This window comes from Danio rerio, chromosome 24 (assembly GCF_049306965.1).
Source record: "Danio rerio strain Tuebingen ecotype United States chromosome 24, GRCz12tu, whole genome shotgun sequence".
Classification (NCBI taxonomy): domain Eukaryota; kingdom Metazoa; phylum Chordata; class Actinopteri; order Cypriniformes; family Danionidae; genus Danio; species Danio rerio.
This window is the reverse complement of record NC_133199.1, coordinates 1,907,547-1,925,927: the sequence shown is the minus strand read 5'-3', so window position 1 is coordinate 1,925,927 and position 18,381 is coordinate 1,907,547. Positions and strand designations below refer to the sequence as shown.

General features: G+C 36.9%; 1 protein-coding gene across 4 annotated transcripts in view; it reads left to right on the top strand.

Moving 5' to 3' along the window:
- pard3aa (par-3 family cell polarity regulator alpha, a) overlaps positions 1-18,381 on the top strand; it is a 652,414-nt gene that overhangs the window by 438,480 nt on the left and 195,553 nt on the right. For all 4 annotated transcript variants that reach the window (XM_073941362.1, XM_073941361.1, XM_073941360.1 and 1 more), the window contains one exon: positions 2,259-2,445. In XM_073941362.1, the coding sequence (XP_073797463.1) occupies positions 2,259-2,445 (187 nt within the window). The remainder of the gene's footprint in view (positions 1-2,258; positions 2,446-18,381) is intronic.

The window sequence follows — 18,381 nt, the reverse complement described above, 5'->3', positions numbered from 1 at the left end:
AAATTATAAATAACTTATCGTCATCATCATCATAATTATTAATATTATCATTCATTTTTCTTCGGCTTAGTGCCTTTATTTATAAGGGGTCACCACAGAAGAATGAACCGACAACTATTCTAGCATTTTTCCGTCCGTCCGTCCGTCTATTTATATATTTACCTTTAATAATGTATTTTGCAATGTAAACAGCTGATCTCCACATCAGAAATATCTCATAAGGCTTTATAATTAAACTGCAGGATGTCTAGACCAGATCTCGGCTTGAGCAGGAACATGCACATTAATCATCAATTTAGACAGACTGGAGATTTCTTTAATATTTTCCTCAAAAATGAACAAAAGATGAACTTTCACCTCCTGAACTTCTGAGTTATTTTTATTGGGTCAGAGAGGAATAACTGCAATAGACGTCCTGCATTTCTGAAGATCTGACCCTTCAGAAGACCAGAGATAATGGGGTTCATTAAGTCAATGTTTAAAGGAGTCAGATCATTGAGGGTTTCTGCTCTAAGACACTGCATTAGCCCAAATTCATACAGGAGGTCTTTGATACTATTATTTGGTTGCTTTTAGCAAATTAGCAAATCTGTTAGTTGCATTGATATAGTAGCATAGCTTAGATATAAATTGATATAAATAAAAATAGATGTGGTTTTTATGTATTTATCTATATTATTATTATTATTATTATTATTATTATTATTATTATTATTATTAAATATTATTATTATTATTATTAAATATTATTATTATTATTATTATTATTATTATTATTATTATTATTAAATAGAATTACTATTATTATTATTATTATTATTAAATATTATTTGTATTTATATATTTATTATTTATTATTTAGGTAGTAAGTGTTGTACAGAACCAATTTAATTTAATCATGTATTCATTTCATTCATCTATTCTGATGTGATAATTGTATACAATTGTTTATTTGTTTAAACTGTAGTAGTATTCATTTGCTTATTTATTTTTATTCAGTAGTAGTAGTCACAATAGTATTAATTTATTATATAAATAGCATTAATTTATTTATTTGTCTATTTTTGTATTTATTTTTGCATTTATTTAACATTTATTTATTTTTAATATTTATTATTTGTATGTATTATGTATTGTTGAGTTAGTATTATAGAGACCCACACATTTTATTTTATTTTATTTTAATTAATTATTTTATTTATTTATTTATTTATTTATTTATTTATTTATTTATTTATTTATTTTAGCTGTAGTTAAACATTTTATTTATTTTTTATTTTATTTTTAATTTTTTTATATTATTACATATATTTTTTTATTTTAGCTATAGTTAAACATTTTATTTATTATTTATTTATTTATTTTATTTTATTTTAGCTGTAGTTAAACATTTTATTTATTAATTTCATTATTCATCCATTATGTTGTTTATAGTAGTATATAAATGTTTACGTGTTTAATGTTTAAATTTATGTATTTATTTATTTATTTATTTATTTATTCAGCAGTAGTACCAATATTTTTCATTTATCTTTATTTTAGTTGCTTTTATGTATTTATATTCTATACAAACAAAGAATTTACTATATTTATTATTATTATTATTATTATTAGTAGTAGTAGTAGTAGTAGTATCATATTCAGCTTGAAGTTAGCATCATTTAAACTGTAGTTATACAGCTTAGATTTTGAATTAATTTCTGAATGCATAACTAAACCATTATTATTATTAGTTTATTTTGTGATTTTTTTAAATGTTATTGTAAAATAACTGTCAACTAGCCTGCAAGTAATTACACTGAAAAAAAAAAAAAAAAAAAATATATATATATATATACATATATATATATATATATATATATATATATATATATATATATATATTGTAAATAATATATAAAATTATATATTGCAAACAGTTTATATGGGCAGAATTTAAACAAACAAATGAAATGTATTAATGTTCAACTTAGTTTGTTTGTTTAAATTTAGCTCAAATAAATTGTTTGCAGCCACTTACCTTAAAAAACATTAGTAAATCCAATTAATCTTTTTTTTCACTGGGCATTGCTATGTGGTTGCAAAAGTGTTGTTAGATGATTGATCCAGAACTGTTTTTGTGGAAATCTGTTAACAAATCCAGTCACTCTCTCTCTCTCTCTCTCACTCACTCTCAGTGACTTAAATAATCTAATTCAACATATCTTCCTGTCTAACTGATTATATCTGTATCTCTTTGACTTTCTCCATCATCTCAGTGGAAGAAGACACAGAAGAAAGCTCACGGTCAGGCCACGACTCCATTTCTACAGCCACAGACCTCACTCTTCCACCCTCCAACACTGAGATCAACGGAGAACGCACCAAAGACGATAAGAAAAAGGACAAGAAAGACAAGAACAAAGCCAAGAAGGGAGTGCTGAAGGGCCTGGGCGACATGTTCAGGTAGGAAAACGGCCTCAGGTGCTCAAACCACAGTATTTAACAAGTGTTTGTGGAGTATGTGGGACTCACTGGAGCTAATAGGGAGACCTTACCTTGACCCGCAGTCTCACTATCAGTCGCTCCAGGCAGATTTGATGGAGGTTATTTTTAATAAGGGAATGTTTTATTCATCAATGCGTAGACTACAAGCTCAGGTTCATCATTACAATTGCAGAATTTGGTTGCTTTTTGAGATAAATGCATATGAGGGCAAGCCAGTGATCCTCTTCAAACATTGCCTGGGTTTTGTATTCATGAAAACTGCTTTTAAAATACTTTTGATTTGGTTTAATTAAAGAATTAATCCAATAAATCGTCCATCTAATGAATATATCGGCCTGTGTCCTGTGAAAGCAAAATACAACGTTCACAAAAATTGGTACATGTGAACATCAATGATGTGAGAGGCTACATGTCAAATTTGATCAGCTTCTCATACTTGGAAAACTTAAAAGTGCAAAATTAACGTATTATAGGCAATACAACAAAAAAAATCTATACTTACACAGTCTGTTAATTAATATTTCACTGTTGTGGTCAATATTTGGAGATTGGTTTTGGGTGACTGTTGTTTGGTTTATTTTTAAGAAGGGAATGTTTGATTCATCAATGCATAGACTACATGCTCAGGTTCATCATTATAATTGCAGAATTTGTTTGCTTTTTGATAGGGATGTAACAATATTGTAAATACCGTCATACCGCAATAGTATTTTTTTTCAATATTACCGTAGGCGCATGACTCAATAAAACTATATTTCTGAGAAAAGTTCGCTCAGGCGAATGAAGCGAACGGGAGGTAGCGGGAACTACAATTCCCATCAGCCCAGGCGTGGCCATCATCCTTTGCGGTCTGTTGTCACTACAGATCCAGTAATGCGGAAATGGAGTGTGCTGCTAGTAGCAGGGAAGAAAAAGAGCTGGAAATGATCGAACCTAAAGCGGGTTTTAAATCAGATGTGTGGAAGCATTTCGGTTTCTTTTTAAAAAGATACGAATAAGGAGAAAAAGTGACAAAGAAAAAAACAATATGCAGGCACTGCCAGACTGGGGTGAAATATAAGTCAGGGAATACGACTAAAAACAGTCATGGGGACTGCAGAACACAGCACACTTGTTAGATTAATGCAGACATTGACTTGTACCGCAAAGAGACCTCTATCTCACTCATGGCATGTCCTCTCAGGTGGTGGAAAGACAATGCACAACGTTACCCACTGCTGTCAACCTTGGCTAAATCATATCTCTCTGTCCCAGAAACCTCAGTCCCAAATGAGAGGGTTTTTTTCTGTTGCTGGGGTCATGCCCAGAGATCCAGCTTTTACCATATTATAGTCATATGATAATTTTCCTTAAAAAACCCATCTCTATCTGAGTGAGTGAGTGATTAAATGTTGAATGTGATGAGTTTTCAACAATACTAAATTGAAACTTTATTTTTTTTATATAGTTTAATAGTTTTTTGTTATTGAAATTGAAAAATTGAAGTTCCTGTTTCAAAACTTACAGATAGATGGCTAATTTGTATGTCATTGATATGTTCAGTGCTAAAGTAAATAAGTACTTTTGGCACTTTTTTGAGTCTTTTCATTAGTTTTGTTTTCCTGTAAATTACTCAATAAATACCGTACCTTGCCATTCTTACCGAGGTATTACCCTACCGTGAAATTCTGATACCGTTACATCCCTACTTTTTGAGATAAATGCATTTGAGGACAAGCAAGTGATCTTCTTCAAACATTGCCTAGGTTTTGTGTTAATGAAAACAGTTTTTTTAAATACTTTTGATTTGGTTCAATTAAAGATTGAATCCAATAAATCGTCCATCTAATGAATATATTGGCCTGTATCCTGTGAAAGCAAAATCCAAAGTTTATAAAAATTGGTTCACTTGAACATCAATGATATCTGAAGCTACATGTAAAATGTCATCAACTTCTAATTCTTGAAAAACCTAAAACTGAAAAAAACAATTACCTGATCTGTTCTTTAACATTTCACTATCGTGATCCATATTAGGATATTGGTTTTGGGTTTTTAATAGAATTTTAGTTGGTTTAATTAAAGACTAAATCCAATGCAATTTCTGTCATCATCTATCTAATGAATATATTGGCCTGTGTTCTGTGAAAGCAAAATCTAAAGTTGACAAAAATTGGTACACATGAACATCAAGGCCAACTAAGCTACATGTCAAAATTCAGAAACTTATCTTACTTGACACTCTTAAAAGTGAACAATTCACTTACTTTGGGGGAAAAAGCTATACCCACACAATCTATTCTTTCATATTTCACTATTGTGGTCCATATTTAGGGAATGGTTTTGGGTGACTGTTGTTTGGTTTATATTTAATAAGTGAATGTTTTATCGATCGATGAATGGACTACAGGCTCAGGTTCATTATTACAATTGCAGAATTTGGTTGCTTTTTAAAATAAATGTCTTTGAGGGCAAGCCAGTGATCCTCTTCAAACATTGCCTAGGTTTTGTGTTCCTGAAAACAGTTTTTAAAAGAGTTTAATTGGTTTCATTAAGTATTTAATCCAATTAAAGTTCTGGCATCGTCCATCTAATTAATATATTGGCTTGTTTTATGTGAAAGCAAAATCTGAAGATCATAAAAATTGGTTCATGTGAACATCAAGGCCATCTGAGGCTACATGTTAAGTTTCAGCAACTTCTTATACTTGACAAACTTAAAAGTGAAAAAATGAACCTAATTTAGGGGAAAAAGCTATATTCACACAATCTGTTCTTTAATATTTCACTATTGTGGTCATTTTAAGGGGATTTGTGGATTAGGTTTAAATAATTAAATGTCATATTCATCAAAACCTCTGAAAATTCATCACTGGTAATTGATTGGCATATTTTCTAAAAGTAACATATTATAGTACAATGAAATTCCATTCTCTAAACATTGCTGCCCTGGGAAGCTTTTGTGTTCCTGTAAACACTGTTGTCAAAAGAATTTGGATTAGTTAAAACAGATTTAATTCAATACAATTTCTGGCATCGTCCATCTAATGATTATATCGGCCTGTATCATGTAAAAGCAAAATCTAAAGTTCACAAAAATTGGTACACGTGAACATCAAGGCCATTTCAGGCTTCATGTTAAATACCATCAACTTCTCTTACTCGACCAACTTAAAAGTGAAAAATTTACTTAATTTAGGGGAAAAAGATAATACCACACAACCTTTAATATTTCACTATTGTGGTCATTGTAAGAGGATTTATGGATTAGGTTTTATTAATTAAATGTTATATTCATCAAAACCTATTAAGATTTATCTTAGGTAATTGTTTGATTGGCATATTTTCTGAAATTAACATATTAAAGTACAATGAAATGCCATTCTCCTAACATTGCTGCCCTAGGTAGCTTTTGTGTTCCTGTAAACACTGTTGTCAAAAGAATTTGGATAAGTAAAACAGATTTAATTCATTACAATTTCTGGCATCGTCCATCTAGTTAATATATTGGCCTGTTTCCTGTGAAAGCAAAATCCAAAATTGACAAAAATTGGTACACATGAACATCAAGGCCGTCCAAGGCTAAATGTCAAATTTCAGCAACTTCTCTCACTTTGCAAACGTAAAAGTGAAAAATTTAGGAATTACAGAAATAAAATGCAGTAAATGCACAAATCTACATCACCCAGACAATCTGTTCTTTCATATTTCAGTTGTTTTAGTGAGGAATATGTAGTTATTAATTCACATACTACCTGTTAAAATTAATATTTGCTCAATTCTGGATTGGTAAAGTTTTTTTTTTTTTTTAAATAAATCTAATGAAGTGGCATGATGATGATGATGATGATGATGATGATGATGATGATGATGATGACGACGATAATAATAATAATAATAATAATTATTATTATTATTATTATTATTTTTTTATTATTATCATTATTATTATTATTAAGTAGGATATTGCTTATATATATATATATTTTTTTTTTTTGGAAAGTCTACTTTTACAATTTGACATCTGCAAACCACGCCAGAAAGTTCTACCAAGCAGGCCCATGTCATGTACAGTACAGATATTTAATAAATAACCCACTATAAATAAAAGAATTAACGTATGCTTTTTGCTTTCACAAGCTTTAGAGATGTAACATAAATTCCACTTTTAAATAATAGGTCACCTATAGCTTTCATCATGAGGCTGTGTTCAAAATGACATCAATGTTTTTAAAGTGCACTGCGAAGGGAGCACAATTGTAAACATGAAGATCGCTAAACTGAACTGTAAAAATAGTTAGAAAGCAAATTACACCTAAGAAAGATGACCTTAATGCTTTTTTATTTTTAATAATTCCAACTTTGAATGTTAGCATGTTATAAATGCATAGGGCATAGGGGGGTATAAGTGGGAATAGAACACAGCCAGGAACTATGTTTCTAACCACAGCTCCAGAGGTGTAGTTGCAAGTGCTCCAGTTTTCGATGCAGTTTGCGAATGTTCGTTGGAGTCATGGGTTTGGGAAACGGCAAATCAACAAACTATGTTTGTAACGACGGAACTTGCGACCTTAGTTGGCTAACGATGGTTTTGGGAAACGCTCCCCTGGGTAGCTTTTTATATTTGTGTAAACGGTGTTGTCAAAACAATTCAATTATAACAGATTTAATTCGATACGATTTCTGGCATTGTCAAAAATGACTGTATTAGCATCTGCCCTGTGATATATATAAAACAATTGGTACATGTGGTAAATTGAGACTATCTGAGGGTCCATGCCAAATTTAATGAATTTCTGATTCTTTGGGGACTCGAAAGTAAAACATTCATTCATAAACACACACATATATACATGCAAACTTACATAATGTACATACAGACATTGTATTTGAGTAGTTTTTATTCTGAATGCAATTCATTTTAAAAATCTGTTTTCACCAATTCCCTATTTGTTGTGGTTTATTTCTGATAAGGGGAAGTTTGACGCCCTTATGCATATATACTACCTGCCCAAATCATCATACAGTAGGTAATTGCTGTATTAGTAACTGAAATAAACACGTTAGAGTGCAAGGCAGTGCTGCTCACCAAACATTGCCGCCCTGGGTAGCTTTTGTGTTCCTGTAAACAGCTTTGTTGCCTAGTTAAATGTCACCCCGACTGTGACTGATTTGCAAAATTTCAGCGCCGAGTTCAGCCTACAAAGAGGTCGAAGCAAATGTGGAATCGGATAAATTTGAAAATAAATCCATATGGAGGATTAACATTTACTCGGCTTCTCCTCACAAAGCTCCACCGGAGGGACGAGGCAGGTACAGATAAAATACTTTGGGGAGTTGCTATCATGAAAAGGTGCTTTCCTGGTCTCCTGCCCCCCTGGGCTCTTTGAAATAACAGGTCGCGCATCCATTTTGTTGGGAATGCAGTAAACGTTGCCCAATGCCAGGCTAATTAAGCCCGGGCCTCCATTAATTATTCTGATTTGGTGCTCATTTGAATCCCGCATAAATTAGCCACACTCTTATCTGCACAATAAGTTGTTTTGAGGCGGATTAGCCGTAATGGGATTAGTTAGTGTAGTACGTCGCATGCTGTGCAGTAATGAACAATAAAAACGACAAGTGTTTCCAGGTCATGTTTCAGGAGCACTAAAGGGTCGGTTTTTAGTGCCCCCTTGATTCCCGCTCCCCCAATCTTTTGTCCCGTTCAGTGAAGGCGGTGGACAATTATTAGGACATAATAGCATGTTAGGTCGTGGCCTGCGTTTCGAGCTGAATTTGATTAAGTAATTAGGAGTATGAGAGCGAGGACTTCAGCTTTCATCTTAATCAGTGTTTAGGAGTGGAGCTGTTGGTAAGAGCGAGGTACGTACATACAGATTGTCTCATCATATTGTCAGAATTGCATATTGAGTTTTTAAACAAAATAACTCAATCTTGTTTATTCATGTTGGTAGTTTATTTGCATAATAGCATTTTGAGGAGGCTGAAATTGCAAACAAAATTATACATTGTTATTTGTTTAATTTTATTGGCAACAAATTCATCAGAATATTGAGTAAAGATCATCTTCCATGAAGACATTTAGCAAATTTCCTTCTGTGAATATATCAAAACTTCATTTTTGATTAGTAAAAGGCAGTGTTGTTTATAGACCTTGTTCACAAAACTGTCATGACGAGTTCTTAAATCTTAAATCCTTGAAAGTTTTTAATATTTTCATTGTTTAAAAAATGTATGTACATTCATGTGCATTTATGTATGTATTATATCATTTTGCATCAAATTACAAAAGGCAAATGACCGTTTGTGCGAGGGGTTTGTAATGCAGCGTCTATGGGGGCAGGGCAGTGAATTTGACAATAATCTCTCTCATATATATTATTTCATATTTCTGAAAGTCTTGATAACACCATCAAGGAGTTTTTTTCCTTTTATATCCGCAAACACGATTGTAAAAAAAAAATATTTGTTTTACTCTCCCATTCACTGCACTCTAAATTTACCCAACTATGACGACTTCCGCTACTGAGAAACCCAGAAATCTGAAAAGGGTATTTGCACAGAATTTCTTCTCATAATTATTTTCTTTTTCCATCCTTAAAGTACAAGAGGTTGTGTATCATGTTGTGGAAGTCTGGCCACAACGTAGCACTGTTATATATATATATATATATATACAGTTGAAGTCAGAATTATTAGCCCCCCTGAATTATTAGCGCCCCTGTTTATTTTTTTCCCCCAATTTCTGTTTGATGGAGGGAAGATTGTTTCAGCACATTTCTAAGCATAATAGTTTTAAAAACCTATCTCTAATAACTAATTTATTTTATCTTTGCCGTGATGACAGTAAATAATATTTGACTAGATATTTTTAAGACACTTCTATACAGCTTAAAGGGACATTTAGAGGCTTAACTAGGTTAATTAGGGTAACTAGGCAGGTTAGGGTAATTAGGCAAATTATTGTGTAACAATGGTTTGTTCTGTACACTATCATAAATAATCAGCTTAAAGGGGCTAATAATTTTGACCTTAAAATGGTGTTTAAAAATGTATTAACTGCTTTTATTCTTGCCGACATAAAACAAATAAGACTTTCTCCAGACGAAAATACATTATCAGACACACTGTGAACATTTTATTGCTCTGTTAAACATCATTTGGGAAATATTTAAAAGAGAGAAAAAAAATCAAAGGCGGGCTAATAATTCTGACTTCAACTGTATATATATATATATATTCCTCCTATCCCAGAATAGCCTGGATATCCACAACATTTTTAAAGTTATTCCCTGCTGTTCATCTAACTTTCATGAAAATTGAAAGTTAAATATAATCTAGAGGCAGCCTTGACAAGAATGTGGACCAAAGAATTTCTATTTAATTCAATGCAAGTTTCAGGCAGTGTCCGTAATGAATATACTGGTTTGAATTCCATGAATTTAAAATCCAATCTACACAGAACTTGGTATACGTGTATATCAAAGCAGTTTGAGGATTCTTGCCAAATTTCAGCAGTTTCCGATTCTAGCAGAATTTAAAAATAAATCTGGCCTAAAGTCAGATTCAAAACTTGCATTGAAAAAGCTGTTTCACATCATCCACACAGTAGCTGGTCTTCAATTATAATCGTGGCCATGTTCAAGCACCCTTCAATGTATGTCTATGGGAATTTCTCTGAACCACCGAGACAAATTGGTGCACAAAACAGTTACCTATGACATTCATTCATTCATTCAATCATTCATTCATTCATTCATTCATTCGTTCATTCATTCGTTCGTTCACTCATTTATTCATTCACTCATTCATTCACTCATTCATTCACTTATTCATTCACTCATTCACTCATTCACTCATTCACTCATTCATTCACTCACTCATTCATTCATTCATTCATTCATTCATTCACTCATTCATTCATTTATTCACTCATTCTTTCGTTTACTCATTCATTCATTCATTCATTCACTCATTCACTCATTCATTCAATCATTTATTCATTCACTCATTCATTCATTCATTCATTCATTCATTCACTCATTCTTTCATTTACTCATTCATTCATTCACTCATTCACTCATTCATTCACTCATTCACTCATTCATTCAATCATTCATTCATTCATTCATTTTGATCTGCTTTTCCGGGGCTGGGTCACAGGGGCAGCAGTCTCAGCAGTCCCCAGACTTCCCTCTCCCCCTGACACTTTCTCTAGCTCCTCGGGGGTTATTCAGAGGCATTCCCAGGCCAGCCGAGAGACATAGTCCCTTCAGTGTGTCCTGGGTCTTCCCCCACGGCCTCTTCATGGAGAACACCTGGAACTCCTCCCTATGTAGGCATGTGAAACAGATGCCTGAGCCACCTCAGCTGACTTCTCACAATGTGGAGGAGCAGCGGCTCTTCTCCCAGATGACAAAGCTCCTCACCCTATCTATAAGGGTACGCCCTGTCACCCTGCAAAGGAAACTCATTTTGGATGCTTGTATCCAAGATCTTGTCCTTTCGGCCATGACCCAAAGCTCATGATCATAAATGAGATTAGGAATGTAGGTTGACCAGTAAATCGAGAGCTTTGCCTTGTGGCTCAGCTCCTTCTTTATCACATCGACCGGTCACTTATAACAGTTGTTTCTAATTCTGGTCCTTGTACCACCGAGTCTATGTTGTACATCTCCTTTATTTGGCACACAAGGTTTAGTTCATGGGTCTCTTTGTTAATAAGCTGGTGATCTGAATCAGCTGTGTTAAGTAATGAAGATTGTGCAATTCAGGGTGCCCTGAGGACTGGAATTGGGAACCGCTGACTTATAACACACAATCATCTAAATACAACCCTGACAAACACATTGTCAACGTACTTCTGATTATTTAAATCACAAAATTAATCCAACATAAAATCATACATTGACTATAATGATTGTATCCTCTGAATGCAAGAGCCAAAGGTTCTAGAAGTTGGTACAATTGGAAATCAAGGTCACTTTAGACAACATGCCAAATTTCACAATTTCTGACTTATCTACATATGTTCTGGTGCAAGCCAGGGGTCACCAAACTTGTTCCTGGAGGTCCGGTGTCCTGCAGATTTTAGCTCCAACCCTAATCAAACACACCTGAACAAGCAAATCAAGGTCTTACTAGGTATACCGGAAACACCCATGCAGGTGTGTTGAGGCAAGTTGGAGCTAAACCCTGCAGGGCACCGGACCTCCAGGAACGAGATTGGTGACCCCTGCTCTAAGCTATTAAGACAAAATGGTCACTTACAATACAGTATGATCACCTATAATGTGGTGTTTCTCAGCAAGAAGAATGAAAGCTGTGATGTAGGTGACATGTCGTAGTTTAATACTTAAGGATATGGTTTTGTTCTAAGTCGCAACCTTAATAGGAGCAATATCAATATACGGTCTGCAGCTAGACTTAGCAAACCCACCTGTAATTATAGATGGAGGCAAAATTAGCACAGGAGCCAGAGGTGACAAAGAATACGCATTTAGTGTCCGTGTTAGCGAGAGAGTGGGAAGGGTTGTGAATGTTCATTAAGAACTGAAACGCAGGTCTGGACCCCAGCGGAGACACTCACTCAGCACAGAATCGTCCTCTCTTACTCTCATTACCTCTACTTCTCCTCTGAGAGCCATCAGAAACTCCCATCACTAAGGAGATCACACACACACACATATACATGCATGCACACACACCTTGCCAAGAGAGTATGGATTACTGACATTCAACTCCACTTCTTGCTGTCTCTCTCATTGTGTTGTTCAGACACATACAGATTCGCTCCTGCTGCAGTACACACTCATCTGCAGTCTCTCAAGGCCCATTTAACTGTAGCCCTTCACTTTTTCATCTCTTCCATCTCAGTATGAGGCTCACACACACACACGCTCACCCGAGGAGGTCTCTGAGGCGTTTGCAATACACTGCAATTGGAGCTCATCTGCATGCGTGAGTAAACGTGCTCTGATGAGCTCTGCGCTTAATGGACACACTGATTGGAAGAGCATTAAAATCAGAACAGAGAGAAAGAGGGAGGAGGAGAAGAGAGAGATGAGGTGATCAAAGGAGACTGAGAGCGAGAGCGAAATCACAAATCCAGAAGTACTAAACAGCTAAATGAATGACCGGGCAAGAGGAGGCAGCATAGAATAAAAATGCCACAATTTACCAGTCGTCCATCCATCATCTCTCCATCCACTTCTTTTGCCATGCCAGTTGTTTTTCTTAGTTTACTTACAGACTAAAAAAACAATAAATAATGGTGCTTTCACATCTGTAGTTGGCTTCATTTGGTCCGGACCAAGCGCAATAAATGATACATTGTTGCATCTTCTGCCGTCTTTGGGTCGTTTTCACACCACACTGCTGGCTTTGGTCCGAACCAGTTGAAACGAACCAAAACGCAGTCATCTGACAAAATCCACATCTCTCATTGGCCAGATGTTGTTGAACATATTTCCTAAACTGCTTATTGATTGGTCAGAATTCACGTGCGGGAAAATGCCGGTGAACTCCCGCAGGTAAACAAAACCTTTTACTCTGGAGGGACGACTGCGCTGGCTGATTGTATTCCTGCTTTAGACAAACTATACATTACGAAAATGAATCGCGGCTGCGGCTGGAAAACAGTGTTTAATGCGTCGCTCGTCACTTCAGGAGGAGGCGTGAATTAATTTAGCTAAACTTCAACATGCTCATCTTGCGGAAATATAACCAATGATCCATCAGGTAATGTTTTCCTCTCTCTCTCTCTCTCTGTTGGTAAAGCGCTGTCAATAAATATTTTTTCTCCATATCCCATAATGCACAGCGCATCGGCCTACGGCAGCTGAATTAGTCCAAACTGTGCAGTACTTTTTGCGGTTGGACCTGTTTTAGTACGGATCATATTCTCACCACAAATGAACCGCTCCAGGGTTTGGTCCGCTTTTGGTGCGCACTCTAGTACGATTGCTGCATTCTCACCTGCCCAAACGAACCGTACCAAAAGGGGAAATGAACTCTAGTGCCATTCAATCCAACTAAATAAGGCAGGTGTGAATGCACCCTAAGATATCACTTGATGGTCCCTTTTGCACATTTTGTTCACTAGAAGTTATAATGCAACTACATGCACAGTTTTATGCTAGAATCATGAAACAAGGAGATAATAAATAAGCTTTTTCTGCGGAAACTCTTAGTGTGACTCCGAAAAACACACTTCAGATGACAGCTTAAAACAGAAAAGGATTTATAACGTTAAGAGAATGTATGTGGTAATGTTATTTTTAATTTGTGACTTTTAATGTTTTTGTCTACACTCTCAGAAATGAAGGTACATGAGCTGTCACTGGAGCAGTACCTTTTCAAAAGATACCAACCCAGGCTCATTCTGGAAGCGTAGCCTTCGTTTCTGCAGGCCGCGAAATACGTTTCGTGCCCGCGCTGTTCTTGTGTGAAAAGCCGCCGGAGGCCACTGTCGAGCAACTGTCTGCAGACCGACCGAACGATTGATTGACCTAGCCACCCTCCTCCTCCTTCTTCCCTAAACCCAAGCGTAGATTTACAAAAGTCGTTCAGAAAAATAAAAGCCCTCATCCGATCTTGACCGCGTTTTTGTATTTCACCGCGTTCATACCCCCTTACAAACTCGTTCGCTTAATTTTTTGGATTCTGTTTTTTTTTTTTGTCTTAGCTGATTTCTAGAACCGCTCTTCCCCGGACTCGAACCCGGTCGTACGCCCTGGACAGCTCCTCTGGGCCTTTGCTCCGCCGACGTAACACAACGAGCTACCTAGACAAACTGGTTGCGCCATAAAAGCCCTCCCCACGTAGGCGAACCGTCAGCCCAGCCGGCGAGCGCGAAGAAGAGGAGCGGCGTCACACTGCCGTTCACTTGAAAAAAGAAAACGTGGCCATAAGTACCTCCAGCCATGTAAATCGCGGTCTCCAGAAACATCCGCGGGGCTACAATTTAGAATGAGCTTGGGTTGAAAGATACATATTTGTACCCAAAGAGTCCACAGTGGAACCTCAAAGGTGCTTAAGTGCCCAGAAGTACCATTGAGGAGGTACCATTATAGACCCTTCAGGTATAAATATTTAGCTTTTGAAAAGGTACTGCCCTAGTGACAGCTCCCGTACCTTTATTTCTGAGAGTGTGTAAACCAAATGCTTTTCTTAAGAAACATTATTTGTACCATTGTGTACCTTTTTTTCTGAGTGTCTACTAGTTCTCTTTGTTTGTTTACTTACAGACTAAAAAGGAGATTGAGATGTCACTTGATGGCCCCTTTTATTTTAGCATCTTTGCAACTCTCACATGGTAGCCCACTGATGCTAAGCAGGGCTGTGCCTGGTCTTACCTGAATGGGAGACCACATGAGAAAGCTGGCCAAAAGTGGTGTTAGTGAGACCAGCAGGGGGCGTTTAACCTGTCTGTGTGGATCCCAACACCCCAGTATATCAAAGGGGACGCTATACTGCTCAGTAAGCATTGTCTTTCAGATGAGACGTTAAACCACGGTCCTGACTCTATGTGGTTGTTAAAAATCCCAGGATGTTCTTCAAAAAAGAGTAGGGGTTTAACCCTGGCATCCTCACAAAATTTGCCTACTGGCCTCATGGCCTCCTAACCATCCCCATATCATAATTGGCTTTAGTTTCCTCTCCAACCAATCATGTGTTATGCAGTCTGGCACAGTATGGCTGCCGTTTTATCATCCAAGTGGATGCTGCACACTGGTGGAGAATGAGGAGATTCCCCCTAAAGAAATGTGCAAAGTGCTTTGAGTGTCCAGAAAGACGCCATATAAATGTAAGGAATTATTATTTTGTTGACTATGCATTGCAGTGCAACTACATGCCAGCTCTTTCTCATTAGAATGCTAGCAAACGGTTTGCTTAGTATTTCCTGACACCGCTTCACCAACAGATAATTTCATCCACCACAAAGGATTGGGAAAAGGCCAAATATAATAAAGATTTGATGTTGGATATTGTACTTGTTCCAGACAGTATCCATACATCCTTGCAACCACTTACCAATTCCCTAGAAACTGATAACAACATGTCTGCAACATTCTTGATGTTATTACCCTAATGGCAGAGCTTGATATAATACTCCATTCTAGTGCGTGAGGAGGCTGTATATCTAAGGGTGCCAGATTTCATGCCTGACTGCGCATGGGCTGAACGAATAGGTCATCAGACTGAACTACGGCATGTATGCAAGCATTCAGCAAATGACCCAAAAGGGCCAGATGTCACTCATCGCCGTTTGTCCTACAGGCCTTATCATAAATGTGTCTGGCATTCTCTCTGATGTGGCCTTAACCATATAAAGCCTGTTGAGATGTTTTACCACAGGCCTTGTTAAAATGTCAGCCGGATCACTGCACCTGGCTCTGTGCTGTGATCCCGTTAATGAATAGAAAATCACACAAAAACAGTGTATTCACCGTTCTTCTAGGACTATTTTAGATTATTTAAGTATATATATATATTTGTATTTTAAATGTCTAATTTAATGGCACAAATAATAATAGTTATAATTTAAAAGATAATTTAAGGTTGTACAGTTCCATTAATCACCAGAGGGGGCAGTGGTGTCCACAGGTTGCAAGGGGATATGGGCTCCCGTGACTAATATGTGCTAGAAGAAACGGAGAAAAGGGGTTGGAAGCAGAAGTAAGTGACATAAACAAGTGCAGTGAAGTGAACTGGGGCACAGAGAGGAGGAGCAGTGGAGATAAAGAAAACGATTCCTGTGTTCACACTGCTGGTCACGGCAACTTGGGCTCGGGGGCAGACATGCTTGCATTAGTGGACACTATTAATAGGATGTAATTGCTAATCCTGATGCCCTCTCACTTTAAATTACACCATCCGCACCCTCCAGACCCTTCTCTGACCTTCAAACCTTCATGTAGAACCATCCTGAACTCCCAGCACATCCACCCCGAGAGGTAAACCTTAAGCCTGGAGCGACAGCAGGGCCTTGGGGACCTCGAGAGGTCTGAAGGGGGAAGAGCACAGATGCCTTCCCCCGAACCATCTTTGTTATTTTTCCTTCTCGAGTGAGCATGTTGCTGGGGAGGATTGTGGGTAATGGTACCTCTCATGCACAGGGCTTAACACAGACGCATCATGTAGCCGGTTTATACGCTTTTCCGTGTACGCAGCCAGATCCCTCAAATTGTTCCAAAGTGCTGTGTTCTCACTCATTAGCTTAACGTAAACACGGAGAGCTTTACTAAGAAGAGGCAATTACGGACACGCTGCAGAACAGCACACCAGTCAGAGTCGCCATAATCGACCTTGCTGTATGTAATAACTCAAACTTTGACAGATGTGAGCTGGCATTTTATGGAAAGGGGAGGTAAAAAAGTTGTTTGTCCGGAGTTTTCCTGCTAGAATGAAAGGACACATGAAGATGTTTTAGTTGCACTCACCGGCCACTTTATTAGGTACACCCTGCTAGTCCTTCTTTTGCCTTCAGAACAGCTGGAACCAGTCTGGCCATTCTCCTCTGACATCAACAAGGCATTTGCGTCCACAGAACTGCCGCTCACTGGATATTTCCTCTTTGTCGGAGCATTCTCTGTAAACCCTAGAGATGGTTGTGCATGAAAATCACAGTAGATCTGCAGCTTCTGAAACACTCAGACCAGCCCGTCTGGCACCAACAACCATGCCACGTTCAAAATCAGCTTAATCCCCTTTCCTCCCCATTCTGATGCTCACTTTGAACTGCAGCAGATCGTCTTGACCATGCTTAAATGCAGGGAGTAGTTGCCATGTGATTGGCTGATTAGAAAGTTGCGTTAACTAGCAGTTAGACAGGTGTACCTAACAAAGTGGCCGGTGATTGTGTATACTTTTAATTTAGTAAATTCATTGTCATATTTATTGATTTCAATACAATCTACTCAAGGTGCATTTACAGGACAACAGTTTACTGTAAACCTAAAAAGTGTGCTGCATATAAATGACAAATTAAATTACTAATTACCTATGTTTGCATGGATACTCCATAACCGAAATAAATGTTATGTTTTGCATGCCAGGCCAGTAGGTGGCATGCTGACATTGTAAAAAAATGAGCAGATATCCTCCTGTAGTACATTATTGTTGTTTACGTTGTCAGACTAAACATAATATGCATGTATATGGTGTCACCATTATCACTAAGTCAACAAAAGTAATATTATAGCTGGTATTTATTACTAAACTAACCCTATATTGAAGATTGCTTGGATGTACCCTCAAAATACAGCTTGATTAGCTGCCTACAAATAGTTGCCCGCAACTCAGACGAAGAATTACTTCAGGTTTAAGAAGTGTGTCAGTGAACAGAGATATGGACTTGAGATATTGCAAAGTGATCACTTGTCAAAATGCCAACACCTTGTGTGAAGTCGGCCATCTGTCTCCTCTATATGACGTTTGAGGTAGTGTTGGTGTCACGACCTCCTGGAACGAAAAGAAATTAAAACAAAAGAAGTGAGATTGTCCCTCTGTAGGCTTAACGCGGGGCTGTGTAAATATCATATCTTTTAAAATAGTCTTTGCCGTGGTGGTCTGCACTGATTCATCGACAAGCTTCCTTCGGGGGTCACAGAGGGAGATATTCTCACCTCGATCCCACCATTCCATTATCCGCCTGTCAATCAAACAGCCTCCGCTCGCAGCAGGGTGAACCGGAGTATAACCAGAGCCGCCTTTCAGAAGATGAGCTCTCAGAGACCCAATAAAATAAATAAAGTAATTGATATAACAGAGAGTCCTATTAAATATGAATGGAATTTAAATGAAAAGCTTTTATTAAGCATTAAATATGCCGTGCATCGTGTGATCTTGTCCATTGTGCGTGTCTAAATGAAAGATTTACCCACAAGGTAGCAAATATTCATGAATTAA